Genomic DNA, 17,665 nt, shown 5'->3' with positions numbered 1-17,665 from the left:
ATGGAGCCAGTAGAGATCCCTGCGGCACTCCAGCAAAGACATGGCGCTGGGATGAGGTAGAACCGTTGATTTTGACTTGTATTGATCTGTTCTGAAGATATGAATGGATTTGACGAACCATGTTTAGTGAAGTACCGGCTGAGATAAGTTTGTGTAGCAGTCCAAAATGCCAGATTTTGTCAAATGCTTTGGATAGGTCTAGGAAAACAGCTTCTGTGCACTGGCTCCAGTTATAGCTGGAGCTGATGTATTCCACAATTCTGTGGATTTGCTGGATAGTACTGTGGTGTTGCCGAAAAACCAAACTGTTCTTTAGGGAGGATGTTTAGGTCATTTACTGAGGTTTGGAGTCGTGAGAGGATGACTTTCTTCGCAACCTTACCCAGATTGGAGATGAGACTGATTGGACGATAATTTTGCTGTAGGTGTGGGTCCTTACCTGGCTTATGTATAGGGATTACATCAGCCAGTTTCCAGGTGGAAGGAAAATAGTGAAGTATTAAGATTGCATTTATTATAATGGTCAGGTACACTACAGCTTTTCGAGGCAACAGCTTGATCACCCTATTCGAGATGCTGTCCGGTCCATGAGCTTTATTGTTTTTTAGTTTTTTAATAATATCATGTAATTCAACAGGTGATGTGGATGCAATATGGTCAGCACCGGTATCTGGGAGTTTTAATATGTGTCTGACCTGTCTGTGGATTTTGTATAACTGATTGAAATCTAAGTTGTTATATGAAGGTTTGAGCTGCACCTCTAGATTCTTTACTATGGCTCCTGTCTTATCTACATCTGTGTGAACTAGTCCCTGGTTAGAGATTATGGGGGGAGGGATCTGTTTTTATTTCTGATTTTTCTCAGTAACCCCCAGATAGAGTGATCAATAGGTGAGATAGAAGCTAACTTTCATCCCAAACTTGGTTTCTGTGAGTTTTAAGTGCGTCTTTCACTGCCCCATTCAATCTATTAAGAACTGTTTTGTCCTGAGGAACGCGAGTGTTACGAAATCTCTTCCTAGCTCTGTTCTTCTCTCTGATCAGGTCCATAATGTCCTCAGGCAGACGATCAGGCTTGGGAACAGGTTTGTGGAAGGTTGCAACCGTTATAGTGGACTTAATCTGTTGGGTGAGGCTAGTCACTGCAGATTCCACATCTTCTGGTGTGCATATGTGAGTGACGGGTCCTATTTGATCCCTAAGTGCTTTAGACAATCTGTCCCACGATATGCATGAGTGAGAGGGAGGAGACAGGTATTCTTGTTCTCCCAATTGCAGTAGAATTGGGTTGTGATCTGATGACAGCTCGTTTAGTGATTTAAGGCTGTACTGAAGTTTAATGTCTTGCAGGATAGCTATATCCAGGATGTCAGCAGTGCCAACCGTACTGAGCTGAGATGAGTTGGTTCGGTAGGTCCAGCCACAACAGCATAGTTTGATCCTGTGTAGCTGGAAAGGATGCATCCATTCTTGTTGGTGGTTCTACTATTCCAGGCAGGGTGATTGGAGTTTAAATCCCCAGCAATAAATAAAATAACTAACTCCTAAAATGGCATTTAGATCAGTGTGCAGCAGAGTTTTTAAGGGTGGATTGTAAGCTGAATAGATTTTCAATCTGCGGCAGAGCTGGCGAAAACTTCCACGCCTGTAATTTCAAGGTTAATGTTTGGTGGGTTGTTCACAGAATGGTGCTTAATGCAATTTTTAATGAAGATGGCAGTGCCACCACCTCTGTAGTTGGATCTGTCATTTCTGCATATGAGGTAACCCGGTATTTTGGGACTGTCAGAAGGTCTAAGGTTTGTTTCACTGATTCGTATAATATCAGGTTGGTATCTGTAAGTGAAATCTTGTAGCTCCAGAATTTTGTTCCTTAAGCCGTTCGCATGCCATGCAGTGATCTGAAGAGAGGCAGGAATGAGTTTGTTTTTATTCATTTATGATTGCTGTCAGGATGGCCTGTGTTTCCTGTAGGAATCTTTTAGTTGTGGTTGCTGAAGGGTTAGACAGGCTGAAATCTTGTAGCATGTTATCTAAAGAGGCTGTAATAACTACTGTCAGATTAGTAGGTGCTATTGACTGATTTTGTTCTGATATTGGTTTGTTAGTACGGGCGACATCAGCATAACTTCTTGTTTGCCTTTGGCTTCCACTGTCTTTGAAGGTCACCGACTGTTGCTGCCGAGGTCTCAGGCTGTGGAGCAGGGCCTCAGGTGATCTTTTGCTAGAGGAAGAGGGCGGTTTAGCTGTCTCCATCCCTCTGTTTTTTTGGGTGCTGAGTACATCCTTTGTAGTTTGCTGGATGAGGGCCACCACAGTTGGCACATTTTGCCGAGGTGGTTTTTGGCTTGGTGCAGGTGTTAGTGGGGTTGGTCTTAACATATTTCAGCGTTTATACTCTGCCTTGCAGAGTCTTTGAGCATGGCCAAACTTCTGGCATCTATGGCATTGACCAGTAAATGCCGTTTTATGGAGTGGCTCTGGGGTGATCCGGAGTCCACAAACAGATGTTAAATTATAGATGTTTTTATAGGCTTTGTGGATCTCCACCAAGACCAGAGGCAGAGGGGATTTTTCCGCTCTAGTCATTCTGCTGATCTTAATAGGTGACAGGTCCTGGTGGTGGAGGTCAGCCTCAATTTCATCTGTAGTTATATCCTCCGTGACACCCCGCAGTACTACCTTCAGATTTTTCTCCTAGCTAAGAGAAAAGGTGTGGTATTGAATATTGCTAGAGTCAAACAGTTTGTCAGTTTCCTGTAATCAGTCACTGTAGGCGGCTGAATTTTTATTCCATCATCAGTGTTCTTGGCTGAGAGATACTGTATCTGTGAGTTTATCATGGTGGACCTTAATTGTGTCCATCTTTCTCTTCCCGGAGGGCTATCGGTGGAACCCTCTCTTTCGTGGCGGTCGAGGGATTGGAACTTGGAGTATCCTCTTCCATACCAAAATCTACGGGAGGTTCTGTGTCAGTGGTTTTGCGCACATGAACTTCTTCAAAGTCTGAGGAAGACTGCAACTGAGTAATGAGCTCCTCACTTGTATCGTCCGAGTTATGATCTGTGACTGCAGAGGGTGGGAATGAGTCAAAAAGCTTAACTTTTCCCGGCCAACTATCACTCAGAAGTTTTCCTAATCTGAGGAATTCATTATAAACCTCCTCGAAAATGGTCTCGTTCATAGACCATTTTACATAGAAAATTCCGTTTTTCCATAAAAAATCCCGTAGACACAATCTGATGTTTTCCAGCAGTACGATATATAGTTTAGTATGATCTGTGATTAGGCTTAGAAGATGGTTTCCGACAGAACTAAAAATTGAAATTAAAGTATTTACTCACCTGTAACTTACAAAAACGTTTCGTAATCAAAATGCTTGATCAATACAAATGAACATAATACTCAACACGAAAGCATAAATCGCTAAAAAACATGTCAATCAAATTCGCAATTCACCATCAATAATACATGAACGAAACACTTATACGCGAGCCGCCATCTTCATCCCAAAACTGACAATTGTAATGAATCTACCGCATTACAATCCTTATAAGGACTGGCTTAAAGGGGCGAAGCAAGAATGCTTTTCATCTTCCCCGTTATCTGTAGAGGACAGTGTAGGGATAAGGTGTTATTGAGCAATTAAAGCTCTGATCGTGGCAGGAGGGTAATAGCAATAGCCGAGCCTCAGTTAGAACTTCATTGGCTACAACATTGCCATCCACTACCCTCCAAAGGTATTAATCACCGCATCTCACGGTCACTCTCTCTCTCTCTCTCTCCCCGCATTATATATATATACATACAATCTTAAAGTTCTTAAAAGAACTGGGCGATGGACTGAGTCCTTGACTCTTTATCCCGTCATCTGAATGAAGAAAATCTGTGTGGATGGGGTGTTATTGAGCTAAAAAGCTCTAGTCATGGCTGGGCAACGGCAATAGCAGAGCCTCAGTTAAAACTTCATTGGCTACAGCATTGCCATTCGTTACCCTGGAAGTCCTCATATATATATATACAATGTATTTACAATGTATTGATTATCTCACGGTCTTATAAGGACTGGCTTAAAGGGGCGAAGCAAGAATGCTTTTCATATTCCCCGTTATCTGTAGCGGACAGCGTAGGGATAAGGTGATATTGAGCTATTATTAAAGCTCTGATCATGGCAGGAGGGTAACAGCAATAGCCGAGCCTCAGTTAGAACTTCACTGGCTACAGCATTGCCATCCATTACCCTCCAAGGGTATTGGCCTGAATGAATCAATCACCGCATCTCACGGTCGATTGAATTTGATTATCAATTAAATCAAAGAGAAGTATGTCGAAATATTTGGAGTGTCTAAATGTAAACTAAATTCGTAATTCTAGTTTAATATCTGTTACATTTTTTCGCAGAAATTTCCTTGTAAAATACAAGAAACTATGATATTTTAAATAAAATATAATGATAAAGTGAGAGAAGAGTGCGCTGATTCCAATATTTTTCATACAAAAAGGATAGAAGAGCGAAAGAATACAAACAATTAACTCCATTAAAATTCTAATTTATCAAAATATTTTTTAATTTATCACATTAATTTGTTATTATATTAATTATATTTATTTATTATTAATTGTACTAATTTATTATATAAATTAAAATCGCTTTTAATTTATCAAATTACTTTTTATTATTTATTTTAGTTTAGTTTTAGTACAATGCTATAAGCTAGCTTTGAGTCTATATCTCTAAATCTTCACACAACTTTGGAAATATTTCGAACAGTTATGATTTCGTACTCCGTAATTAGTTTCGAGGGTCTAGGTCGAAAAATATGCTGCAGTGTCCACTAGCTACGATGAGTCCACTTACAGTGCACAACGATAGAAGGATATTAGTAGGAATATTCTAGGATCTATCATCTTCCCGTAGGATCTAACTGCAGATCTCTACGGGAAGATGATAGATTAGAAGAACTGATGAAGGAATTGGACCATATAAAATGGGACGTTGTGGGCCTTTCAGAGATAAGAAGGAAAGAAGAAACTCTCATGCGATTAAAAGATGGACATCTATTCTACCATTGCGAATGCGACAGAAACTCAACTGGTGGTGCAGGATTCTTAATAAATAAAACAATCAAGGACAATGTCCTGTTTGTTAATAAAATAACATCAAGAATAGCTGAACTAAGATTCTTCATAAATAAAGATACCAACTGAAAATTATACAAGTATATGCCCCAACTATGGACCATCCAGATGAAGAGATAGAAGATTTCTATGAAACATTAGAATCCACGTTCAAGAATTCTAAAGAATTCTACATAATTATAATGGGTGATTTTAATGCCAAAATTGGAAGCAGAGGTAACCATCTGAACTCCATCAGTAAATTTGGACAGAGGAATGAAAGAGGAGAAAGACTTATTGAATTTGCAGAAGAAAATAACCTCTTTATTATGAACAGCTTTTTCAAGAAGAAAATCAACCGAAGATGGACTTGGAGAAGCCCAAATGGACAAACTTACAATGAAATAGACTTCATTCTCTCCAACAGAAGATATATAATAAATAATACCGAAGTGTTTAATAGATTTAACACAGGAAGTGACCACAGACTAAGTAAGAATCGTTACCTAATTTTTATATTATGTAGTTTCCAACTCTCGGAGATTATGTGGACGTTTATTAAGTTTTTGTCGCATTTCATGGCTATCGTTTTCGATATTCTAAGCATTGTTTCGTTTCCCTGTATGTCTACTATTATGGCCTCGTCGATTTGTGGGGTCGATTCTATTGAGGGGCGTGGACAGCTATTTCTGTTTTTCGTGTATTTTTTATTCTGTTTTTTCTTTTGGTTGTTGCGTTTTTTTTTTTTTTTATTAATGTTTAAATGTTCTGGAAATGGGATGTTGCACTCACGGAAGTGTTCTTGTAGTCTTGCACATAAAGATCTGATAGTAGAACCCGTGTAGGTGACATTGCAATCTTGTTGGCAAGGAAAGTTGTAAACCACATTGCGGTGTTCTAGTATTTCTTTGTGTGTGTGTGGGGGGGGGGAGGCATGACGTAGCCTCCACTTCCCCCACGAGCTTCGAAGACGACGCACTGTCGAAACGGCTCACACCCCGTTCTCCCACCCCTGATCTTATCCCATAATATCCTTCTCCTTCCCCAAAAATGACTATGTTCACCCAAATCCCAAAGTATTTTCTGCCCACCTTTAATCATTTAAAAAATATAAAAAAAAAAAATCGGGTTTTAAAAAAAGTTGAAAAATATTCGCATACGTCTTGCCTCACCAATAATTCTCCCACATCTCTCAAACCCCACCTTTCCGACCCCCCCTTACGTTCAGTCATACTCCCTTCCTTCAACAATGAATATATATCGCCATACGCTGGGATGCCACCAAAAAAGAAGACAGCCAGCAACATCCCACAAAGGTATGTCCGTTTTTTCTTCCTATGTATTATTTTTTCTTCCTATATATTCTTCATATATCTGTCCATATAAAACATCAGCAATGCCCTACAATTTGAGTAAAAAATCAATGACATTATAAAAAAGGGGGTACTATTAAACAAAAATAGGCTAAATAACCATAAAAATAATATTTACTTAGAGCAGTGGATCTTAACCTTTTTAGTGATCGGCACCCCCTTGAATCTAAAAACAAGGTCTCGCACCCCCCTTGAAAAATGTGTTTCTATTTCTTTATTTAGGAAATTACATCTATTGCAAGATAATTTATTTATTGAAAAATAAACACAGACATTTACATATACATACAAAACAATATCTCAGTTTTTTAATGGCTATGTTGTTGTTTATTCATAATAATACTTTTGAAGCGAGGCTCCTTTTTTGAAAGAGCCACGCGTAAGTCATCACTTGCATTTAAGCGATTTCTGGCTTTTGTTTTTATGTGCAAAAGTGATGAAAATCCCATTTCACACAGGTAGGTGGTGGCAAACGGCAAAAGCATCTGCAATGCTGCTTTTGCCAGCTGTGGATAAGGTTCTAACTGTGTACACCAGAATTGTTCTAAGTTCAGTTTTTCAAATTCTATTTGAATACGTGCATTGGCTCGTATTTCAATAAGATCGTCTTTTATTAAATAGCTGTCGTCCATCGAATCTGGGTCAAAATTTAGAAACTTCTCTCGCACCCCCAGGCGTGCACACACACACACACACACACACACACACACACACACACACACACACACACACACACACACACACACACCAAGTTAAGAACCACTGACTTAGAGGAATGACATGGGAATATTCCCAAAAATAATACACATTTGAGGATAATTAATATAAAAATATAGAAACTGAATTTAAAAATAAGAATATATTTACATGATTTTTCTCTTCTCTAGCAATATCGATAACTTATGCAAACAGTAGCACACCATATTAATAATTCGATAAGCCAAACCTAAACCTTTAATATCTCACACAGAGTTTTGATATGAGTTTGTGTTTTGAGTCACTAAAGATATTTTAAGTCGCTGTTATCAGATTGTTATGTTATATACTATATATTTATATATCTACCGGTTTTATGATTATAAATCCGAAAGATTTCTAATCGAATAAAACATTGAAAAGAACAAATTAAATAAAATGCCGATAATTCGGGCGTAAACTCATTTCTGGTCATGCGCAAACCACACGCTGATTTGTATAATAATGTACGGAGATTAATTGTTTTTATAATCAGTTGTGTTTTGAAAATTTCTTTTAAGAATGCAATGATTTTGAAAACTATTGTTATTCATAGGAAGAACATGCTGTCTCATCTCTTAAGTTTAATGACAGTTGATGATGTTGTGTGTTGGCCTCTCTTGGAGTGGAATACACCGGTTTATCACTGTGCTCGAAAACTGAACACATCGAACATTAATTTAAATTTCCTTTTTTTTTTTTTTTTTAATCAAGCCATGCAAGAACTAAATGCAATTTTAATAGAATACTGAACCAAGAATTCCTGTGTCGATTTATCAAGATTTATTCTACTCGCATTCTTTTTTTTTTTTTTTTTTTCATCTATCCAGTTTTCTGAATCTTATAACTGCATGGTTTGATTTTTTTTTTTTAAAAAAGACCATTAAACTATAGATTTTACTAGTGATCCCAAATATCAAACTTCATTAAATTTTATCGAGCAGGAATTATTATTATCATATTAAATCACTTTGCTAAATACCGACCGAATTATAAAGAAAAAAAAATCTTAAGAAGCAAATAAAACAATTTGAGAATTTTTCAGAATTGAATTTTAGATATCTATATTTCAACTAATGTCATTCAAAGAACTCAGTCGACTAGTTCTACTTTTGTAAATCCACCACGTGTGTCAACGCGTTAATGACACACTTTCTGGCCTATGCACTGTGTGACTGTCGTTATTGATAATGCTCTTCGATTGAAAAACATCGAGTGTTCGAATTCTGTCTAGGGTACAAAGAATCTTTACGCGCCACCCCTTTGGGAAACAAAAATGCGTTATTGTTTTTAGTGATTTATTTATGAATAACTGTATTTCGAAATGGATCAATATAAATTAATTAAACAATTGAGTATACAGATGATAAAATTTAATCAGAATGCCTCTGAAAATATCGTCTTCAGAGATAAAAGGAAAGCGTTAAAACCTAAACTAATTAACTCTTTTAATTAACTATTATTATTATTATTATTATTATTATTATTACATCACACCTCCAGGGAGTCCAAAGACTCATCGAGGGAGGGCATCTACTCTACAACTCTTGATGTCACTACTCCATCAACCTTCATCACCTAACACCAACGCCATCTACCGCCGACTACCACCACCACCATTAGTTAAGGTGAACCAAGACAAACAAGAAAGTTTATATTAAATACGTAGCATCTCAGTACTCAGGACGTTACTGTTTCATAGGATAAAGCAAGATGCTTTTTATGATCCCCATTGTCTGATATCTAGGAAACAGTAAAGGTTAAAATTTATGAGCTATTAGCTCACCGTGTGAGGGCATGGGGGTTACGTATCTTCACCTGATATTAAGAAGGCTTTAGGTCTTTTTCATTGTAATTTACAGCTTGTTGTATCAGTTCATTAGGGTGTGTAGTCGTTTTCAAGAACTTTGCTGGTAAGGAGCGTGAGAAGGAGTAGATTTATGGGATATTTATGTCCCGATGAATCTGAACGTTTCTGACGTAACATGGAGCATTTAGAATCATTCGTAGACATTTGTTTTGCACTCGTTGCAATTTAAGAATATTAGTATTGGAGGTATGGCTCCGAGTTGGAGAAGCCTATGTAATTATAGGACGAATCAACAACTGGTAGAGAAGCAGTTTGTTTCTTGTGTTTAATTTGCTGTGTCTATTAATCAAGGGATAGAGTTGGACGATGGCTTAAGATATCTTTGCAAATATGTTCTTAATCTTTTGACTGGTAGTATTCTAAGATATTTGGCTTCTGTTTGCCATGGAATTTTAGTATTGAACAGAAAGATGTCACCTTTGGGAGATGCTAATCTTCTGGTGAAGAGCACACACAGCTACACTCTTCTGAGGGTTGACTTGTGATCTTCAGTCTGAGAACTATTGTTCTAGTTTTAGAATGTTTCCTTGAAGTTTTTTGGTTACAGGGTGTGGATGAAATCTAGCTAATACAGTCGTGTCATCTGCATTAGAGAGCCATGATGGATGACATGGGATTATGCGGGATATCTGCCATATAGATTGAAAACAGAATCGGGGCCAGTAAGGTTCCTTGTGGAATCCCAGCCAAAATACGAGGTTGGGTTGAAACAGTGCCGTTTATCTTGACCTGCATTGATCTGTCCATGGGATATGGGATATGATTTTATTAATAGTATCATTTTGAACAGAATGTTAGCAATAATGAGTTTATACAACAGTCCAGAATGCCAATTTTGTCAAAAACTTTGGCGATGTCCAGGAATACAACTCCAGTGTGTTGTTTCCAATTGTATCCGGTGGTAATATTGGCGAAATTGAAATTGTTCTTGTGGAATGATTTTAAGTTTGTCTACTGAATCTTGGAGTCTGGAGAGGATGATTTTTTCAACAATTTTTCCTAGATTTGATAGCAGGCTAATGGAACGATAATTTTGAGGTAGATGTGGATCTTTGCCCAGTTTGTGTATTGGGACTATGTCAACAATTTTCCAAGAGGGAGGAAAATATTGTATTCGGAGGATTACGTTCATTATGTTAGTAAGATGCACAACAGTCCTACGGAGCAATAATTAATGACTTTGTTTGTAATGCCATCAGGACCAGGAGCTTTTTTATTCTTAAGATTCTTTATGATGTCAATTATTTCCGCTGGTGAAGTAGACGTGATCAGGCTGAAACTGTTGTCAGAGAGTTTTAGTGTGCATCTAACATGGCATGTCAATGAATTCTGTTTATATTGTTGATGGTTAAGTTTTCATATGCTGATTTACACTGCTTTTCTAAATTCCTTGCTATGACTTCGGCTTTTTCTGCAACCGTATATGCAAGGTCAATATCTGATTGGAGAAGAGGAAGAGATTTACTCTTGTTTCTGAGATTCCTCAAGAGCTTCAAGAATGAATGATCAGCAGAGGGTGAAGGATGATAACTTATTTTCCCATAGTTGGTTTTTGTGATTTTTTGAGAGCAGTTTTGACTGAGCTATTCAGTTTATTAAGAGTCTTGAGGAGCACATGGGTTATGATATATTTTCCTTGCTTTGTTTTTCTTTCTTATTAAATCCATGTTATCTTCTGGAAGACGATTAGGCTTGAGGACAGCTGTAGTTTTGGTGACTGCTGCTAGAGCTTTATTGATTTGACTTGTGAGAATTTTTATTGCTATGTCAACTTCTTTCTTAGATCTTATACAGGGAACAATATATCCAGGAATTACTTTAGATAATTTTTCCCAAGCTATGAAAGAGTTGGAAGGGTGATAGTTGTTCTTGTTTTCTTACATGAGTAAAATGGGATTATGGTCTGACGATAGTCACATTTAACGTTATGAGCCTGTACTGATATTTAATGTTCTGTAGAACCACAATATCCAGGATGACATCTGTGCCAGTAGGACTGTAATGAGTTGACTCAGTGGAACCTGTCAAAACAACGTAGTTAAATCCTGTGTAACTGAAAAGGATGTGGCCATTTTTGGTGGTAGTTTTACTGTTTCAAGATAGATGTTTGGAATTTAGATCCCCAGCGATGATGATGTACTCCCTAACGCCAAGGATGGCATCCAAATCAGAAAATAGCAAAGTGCTTGCAGGTTAGTTTTTAGGCAGCGTAGATTTTAAGTTTTCCAGCTGTGTTGGTGTCAACTTCAATGCCTGTAATCTCAAGGTTAGCAGTTGGAGGATTGGTAATGAATTGTGTTTAATATAGTTTTGATGAAGATGGCAGCAGTGCCACCGCCTCTGTATTCTACTCTGTCATGTCTGTGGAGCAGGTATCCTTTCAGTTTAGGATTATCTTAGGTTTCACATGGATTTCATTTATTAAAATAATATCTGGGTGATATCTCTGTGTGAATTCTTGGAGTTCTAAAATATTGCTAGTTTGGCCGTTGGCATTCCAAGCTACAATCTCTATTGAATCCAGGAGATATGTTTCTGATGATTTGAGAGTGCTGTTGGAATAGAATGTGTTTCTTGAAGGAATCTTTGTGTAGAATTTAATGATGGGTTGGATTTACTAAAGACTTGAAGCATGTTAGCGAGAGAAGCTGTAATGATTGCAATCAGGTTTGGATGTGATTGTGATTGCTCTTGATCCTGGTGCGTTACCTTTATCGGGTGAATCACGTTGGCATAGGTCCTGCCCTGACGGTGTTTATTCACCCTCTTAAAAATCTCTACCTGCGGAGATTCTGCTTTCTTGTGTTGGGCTTCGTGAGACTGGGGAACCGAAGCTTCCGATGTCTGAATGCAAGAGAAAGAAGTGCACTGATCATTTGTAATTATATCCTTTTGTTTTTCATATAGTAAATACATCCTCTATAATTGGCCGGGTGTGGGCCACTGCAGTTGACACATTTTGCTGGAGTGATTTTTGGCTTGGTGCACTTGTTAGTGGGGTGGCCCACACCACATTTCAAACACTTGTAGTCAGCTTTACATAGCTTTTGAGCATATCCATATTTCTGACATCTGTGACATTGACCAGATGAAGCTTTTTTAATTAAAGGTTCGGGTGCGATCCTGAGCCCAGAGATTGATGTTATATCGTAAATATTTTGTAGGAGTTATGAGTCTACAAGAACTAGTGGCATCGGGCTCATGTTAGCAGGTAACATTCTGCTAACCTTAACTGGTGGTAAATAGTGGTAGCAGAGATCTGCTGCTATCTACTCCGTGGTGATGTCCTCTGACACTCCTCGGAGCACCACCTTTACGTTTTTCTCAGAGTTGAGGAAGAATGTGTGGGATTGCATGCCCGGCCATCCATCGTTTTGGTTAGTTTGCGAAAATCGTCTATTGTGGCGGGCTCGATCTTTATGCCATCCATATTTTTAGCCTCTGCGTAAGTTATTTGTAGATCTATGTGGATGTCATAAAGTTCTCTCGATCTTTATGCCATCCACAGTTTTAGGCCCTGCGTAAGTTATCTGTAGATCTATCATAGTAGACATTAGAGTCGTCCATCTGTGCTTTTTGACTATCGATTTTTTGAATAAGGACTATCGGAGGCACCTTCTCTCTAGGAGAGCTAGAAGGTCATCTTCAGGGACTTCATCTTCCATCCTGTCATCCCTCAGTATTTCTTCTGGTCTGCGCTTCTTGCGCGCGTGTACTTCCTTAAACTTTGTAGTTGGTGGGTAAACCACCAAATAAATGTTTTCCCCCCTCCGTTCTTATGTCTTACCCTTCACTACTTGTCATGGAATATAAATTTAAAAATTCTGGCGATTCCTCATCAAATCTTTTTAAGAGCTTTTTAAGTAGCTCAAAAGCAAGTTTCTTGTGAAGGCTTTGGATTATCTAGATTATTCATTTTAAGTGACTTACCCGTGAATCTTCTGATACTTCTTCCAGGTAGATAAAATTACCGCAATGTCACAGTTAATAAGAAAACTACTAAAATATCACAAGTCAAAATTCAATCCTCATCATACTATTCACAGTTCACTGGAACTACGCATTACATTTCTATGCCGAATACATAGCATGTATTTTATTATTATTATTATTATTATTATTATTTTGGGGGGAGATGGACCGAGTCCTTGACTCTTTATCCCTTCATCTGAATGAAGAAAATTTGTGTGGATGGGATGTTATTGAGCTAAAAGCTCTAGTCATCGTTGGGTAAGGCAATAGCCGAGCCTCAGTTAAAACTTCATTGGCAACAGCATTGCCATCTGTTACTCTGGGCGAGTCCAACTTCACGTCCATGTATTTTATCTTTATCTACTTTATCTATTCATCTATTCATATGTAGAAAATAAAATGGCGTTACAGAGACTTTTATAAATAACTAAAAATTTTAATTATTTTGAAAATAACTAATAATTAATAGGCTTTTATGTAATATAATTATTTTTTTTATTTCGTATGGTGATTCAACGGTAGTGAGCCCCTATTACGGGGAGCTACGGCACCACCTCATTCCACCTTATTTTTATCCTGGCTTGGGACCAGCATAGCTGACAATTCAGACCCATGGCTGAAGGGATCGTCTTAGGTATTTCTGATTGTATCCGTGTGTGTTCACGGGGCCGGTTTGCCTGTTTGCGGGATGAAAAACCCAGCTAAACTGGGGAAAAAACCCTGCTTTCCACACCCAAGACCAGCTAACTTGGCTATGGCTGAGGAAGATCCTCAAGCTCCTCATGTCGTCGACGGGAATCGAACCTAGGACACGTCTTCCCCAGGTATATGGTTGAAGCACAAAGCCACTAGGTTAACCGCGCAGACAATATAATTATACAATTATATCAAGAATTATATGGTTTATGTGAATTAAAGGAAGTTAAAAGTTGTAATGTTTTTAAATTATATTGTCATCTGTTGCATTGATTATGGAAAAAAAACAAGAAAATTTTATTCTGTCGTCCGCTTAAATAATCTACATTTTTCTGCATTTTATTTGAACAACAATTTACTTGAATATGCACTTTAAAATACTTAAATACTTAATTAAATATAATTCTTATATATAAAACATTTCATTTGCTGTTTACAATACCGAACATTCGGATTGATGCTTTTTTGATAGCACCATTAAATTACTGCGTGTCATTGTTGCTTGCGTATCATAAAATTTATTTGTAATTTGCAATATTTGTATCATTCCTCGCGCGTGGTATTAGGTGTGATGTTCCATACATGGAAAATAGTTCCCTCTTCTGTTTGTTAGAAATTGATTAGAATCTAATTAAAATTGTTAGTGACATGCTTTTTTTTTTTTGTGTGTGTGTGTGTGTGTGTGTGTGTGTGTGTGTGTGTGTGTGTGTGTGTGTGTGTGTGTGTGGGTGGGTGGGTGGGTGGGTGGGTTCATGTTTCTTGTCATGCATATAACCATATATTATAATGAATATCGTTTGCAGGTCCTTTGCACAAGTTGTTTTACCAGCTAAAGACTGGTCAGCTGACCAAGTCAGAACCATTATCTCCACCTACTTCTCCACCTCCACCGCATTCGCCAATAACGCCTCCAGTGGAAGAGATCCGTAAGGTACCGAGTTATTGCCCAAATATCTACACGTATAATATCTCTAACATAAACGACGGACATAATAACAACACTCCATGGACAAACACTAGTCTCGGATATGGCAACTCAGACTCTCTCACTTCTGAATATGAAGAACCATGGGTAAATCTCGATGCATCTAGAAGATATAATTCTTCAACACATTCCAGTGAGGTTAGTTCATTGCAAATCATTTTAGAAGATAATTTTGCTAGTTAATTTTTTTTGAAATGAATAAAATTAAAAGCAATCTGATGTGTAATGGATGCACAAAACTACCATTCAAAAATTATATTATATTCAAAAATACAAAAATTGAATTATTATATTTTTTCAGAAAAATTCTATGTCATTTGCATACGTTTATAGAACACAAATTTTTGAGAACAGAGAATTTGAATTTGCTGTTATTATTATTCTGGTTCCAAAAAAAATGGTTGTCATCCATACGAATGGCAACCCGCTAAGCCCACCAGTGGACTCTATTGCCTCTCCCACTTACTACCTTGCAAAACATCATCATCTTGCAAAACATCATCATCTCTCTCATCATTATCTTCGGAATCTCACTGACCACATTAGTTCTTATATTATTATTATTATTACTTGACACCTCCACGGAGTCCAACGACTCATCGAGGGAGGGCACCTACTCCACAGCTCTCTGTCTCCACCACTCAATCCACCAACCACAACGAACCGCAACGACACCAACGCCATCTTCTGTCTACTACCACTACTAATATTTTCACAGACAATCACAAACATCCATGCCCGCAGCGGAATTCGAACCTGCAGCCTTTTGGCTGGAGAGCTAATACGCTGACCACTCGGCCAACCAGGCCGGCTAAATAAATATTAAAATCAGTCTTGACTGTGAAGAGGAAAATAAAATATCTATATCTGTCTAATAACGAGATTATGGTTTCGTTTGATGTAGTCTTCCTATTCACCAACAAACCACTACAAGACATCAGTTTTTACAATCTGATTTCCCTGAAGACATTGTCAACCTGTTTAAATTCACCATCAACGCAGGCTATTTTACATGATATAATAAATTGTTCAAACAGATCGAAGGAACGGCAATGGGCAGTCCTATCTCACCAGCCTTAGCTGATTATTTTATGAAGCAACTAGAGAAATTCTTTGGCACTATATTCCCTCAGCCTCATATATGGTTACGTTTTGTTGATGATATATTTATTATTACTTAAGGAAATTACTTAAATTTCCTTAAAGGAACCTCGGAACAAATAACAAGGAGTCTTCCTAAATTCAACCTATAAGCTTTCTTCAAACCAGCTCGTAAACTGTCTTCCTTCCTACCATCAACAAAGGCTACATGACCAGCTTTTCCCTTACCAAGTGTTTATCAGATACTCTGCTCACGTCATCTTTGCTATTTTGAACAGACTAGTCGTTCTGCCAATTAGAATCGAAGAACATCAAGAGTATATTACATTTTTGGAATCCAAGAAGTCTGGCTTTTCTTCTGTTATTGACACTAGGCACAGAGTTCTTTAAGACCAGACAAAACTTCATCATTCCAGTAAGTTCAAATTTAAACGTTTTTGGCTTGAAACTTGTGAAACGCTATAAAATCGTTGGAACTTCAACCGCTCGGATTGCATGCAAATCTCTAAGTTTGGGGAAGTGATCACTATTAATTATTATTATTATCATTATTTTACGGCATCTCCATGGAGTCTGGAGACTCATTGCGGAAGACCCAAATCAACTATCATACACACAAATCCTATCATATCTCTCCTTGAATTCATTCAGCGTAAGGAAACCAAGAACCAATTCTGGCAATCCATTCCACTCACCACTCTGCACGCAAGAAATCTGGTCCGTGCACCGCTACTAACTACACTCTTATTTGTCTACACAATTTTACAATTGTTTCTTTGAACTTTAACAGTGTAATCATATGTTTCAACTGCGACCTTTATTGGATGCCGTATGACTGGTCTGTCTACCTTTCGATGTCCACATAATGTTCGATGAAATATGTTGGAGTTTTTTAAATAAAATTCTATTTATTTTTGGTACACGTGTAAGCCTTGAGATTTTTTTCTTTTAACTTAAGTTAGAGATTTTTTTTTGTTTATTTTTCATAATTTTTAATAATTTCAGTTGTACAAAAAATGCTAACTTGTATACACACATGCACACGTCACTGTAGCTTAACATATATGTACATTAGCCAATGCTAGATGGTTTAACGTTGTTGGTTCTAAGGGTGAAACCAGAGGCTTTCTACACTCCCTGCTATCTGATAGGGATACGGTGAGGGAAACGTTTATGAACTATATGCTCTCCCTGTGAGGGCATGGAGCTTATATGTCTATATTAGAAATTAATATAGCTATTGGTCTTTTACGTTTCGTTTCTAGAGGATCAGTTTCGCTGTAGTTTGTAGCTTGCTGTACCAGTTCGTTGGGGTGTTTGTAGACGTTTTTAGGAAATACTTTTTTGCTAAGGATTGCAAGAAAGCGAAGATATAAGGAATATTTGTGTCCCAATGAAGTTAAATATCTCTGACAAACTATGGAGCATTTAAAATCATATGAAGGCGTTTGTTTTGCGCTCGTTGCAATTTGAGAATATTAGTATTGGCAGTGTGACTCCAGGCTGGAGAAGCATATGTGATTATGGGACGAATCATCAGCTGGTAGAGAAGCAATTTGATCCTGGTGTTTAGTTTACTGTTCCTCTTAATTAAGGGGTAGAGCTGGGCGATGGCTTTAGATACCTTTGCACATGAGGCCTTGATGTGGTGGTTGAAGGTCAGTCTTCTATCCAGTAATAGACCAAGATATTTGACTTCTGTTTTCCAGGGAATCATGGTATTAAATAGGAAGATGTCCCCCTTTAGGAGATACCGTTCTTCTGGTGAAGTGCATAGATATGTTCTTCTGAGGGTTTATTTGTAATCTCATTTGG

General features: G+C 37.7%; 1 protein-coding gene across 1 annotated transcript in view; it reads left to right on the top strand.

The window, feature by feature from the left end:
• The window catches only part of LOC150100051 (uncharacterized), a 49,066-nt gene that overhangs the window by 12,333 nt on the left and 19,068 nt on the right, over window positions 1-17,665 (top strand). The window contains exon 4 of the mRNA XM_090403204.1: window positions 14,568-14,887. Coding sequence (XP_090259330.1) covers window positions 14,568-14,887 — 320 coding nt within the window. The remainder of the gene's footprint in view (window positions 1-14,567; window positions 14,888-17,665) is intronic.

Source organism: Typopeltis vanoorti, chromosome 13 (genome assembly GCF_054136105.1).
Source record: "Typopeltis vanoorti isolate ZY-2024b chromosome 13, IOZ_Tvanoo_1.0, whole genome shotgun sequence".
In the NCBI taxonomy this organism is placed as follows: Eukaryota; Metazoa; Arthropoda; class Arachnida; order Uropygi; family Thelyphonidae; genus Typopeltis; species Typopeltis vanoorti.
This window is presented reverse-complemented; position numbering and strand designations above follow the sequence as displayed.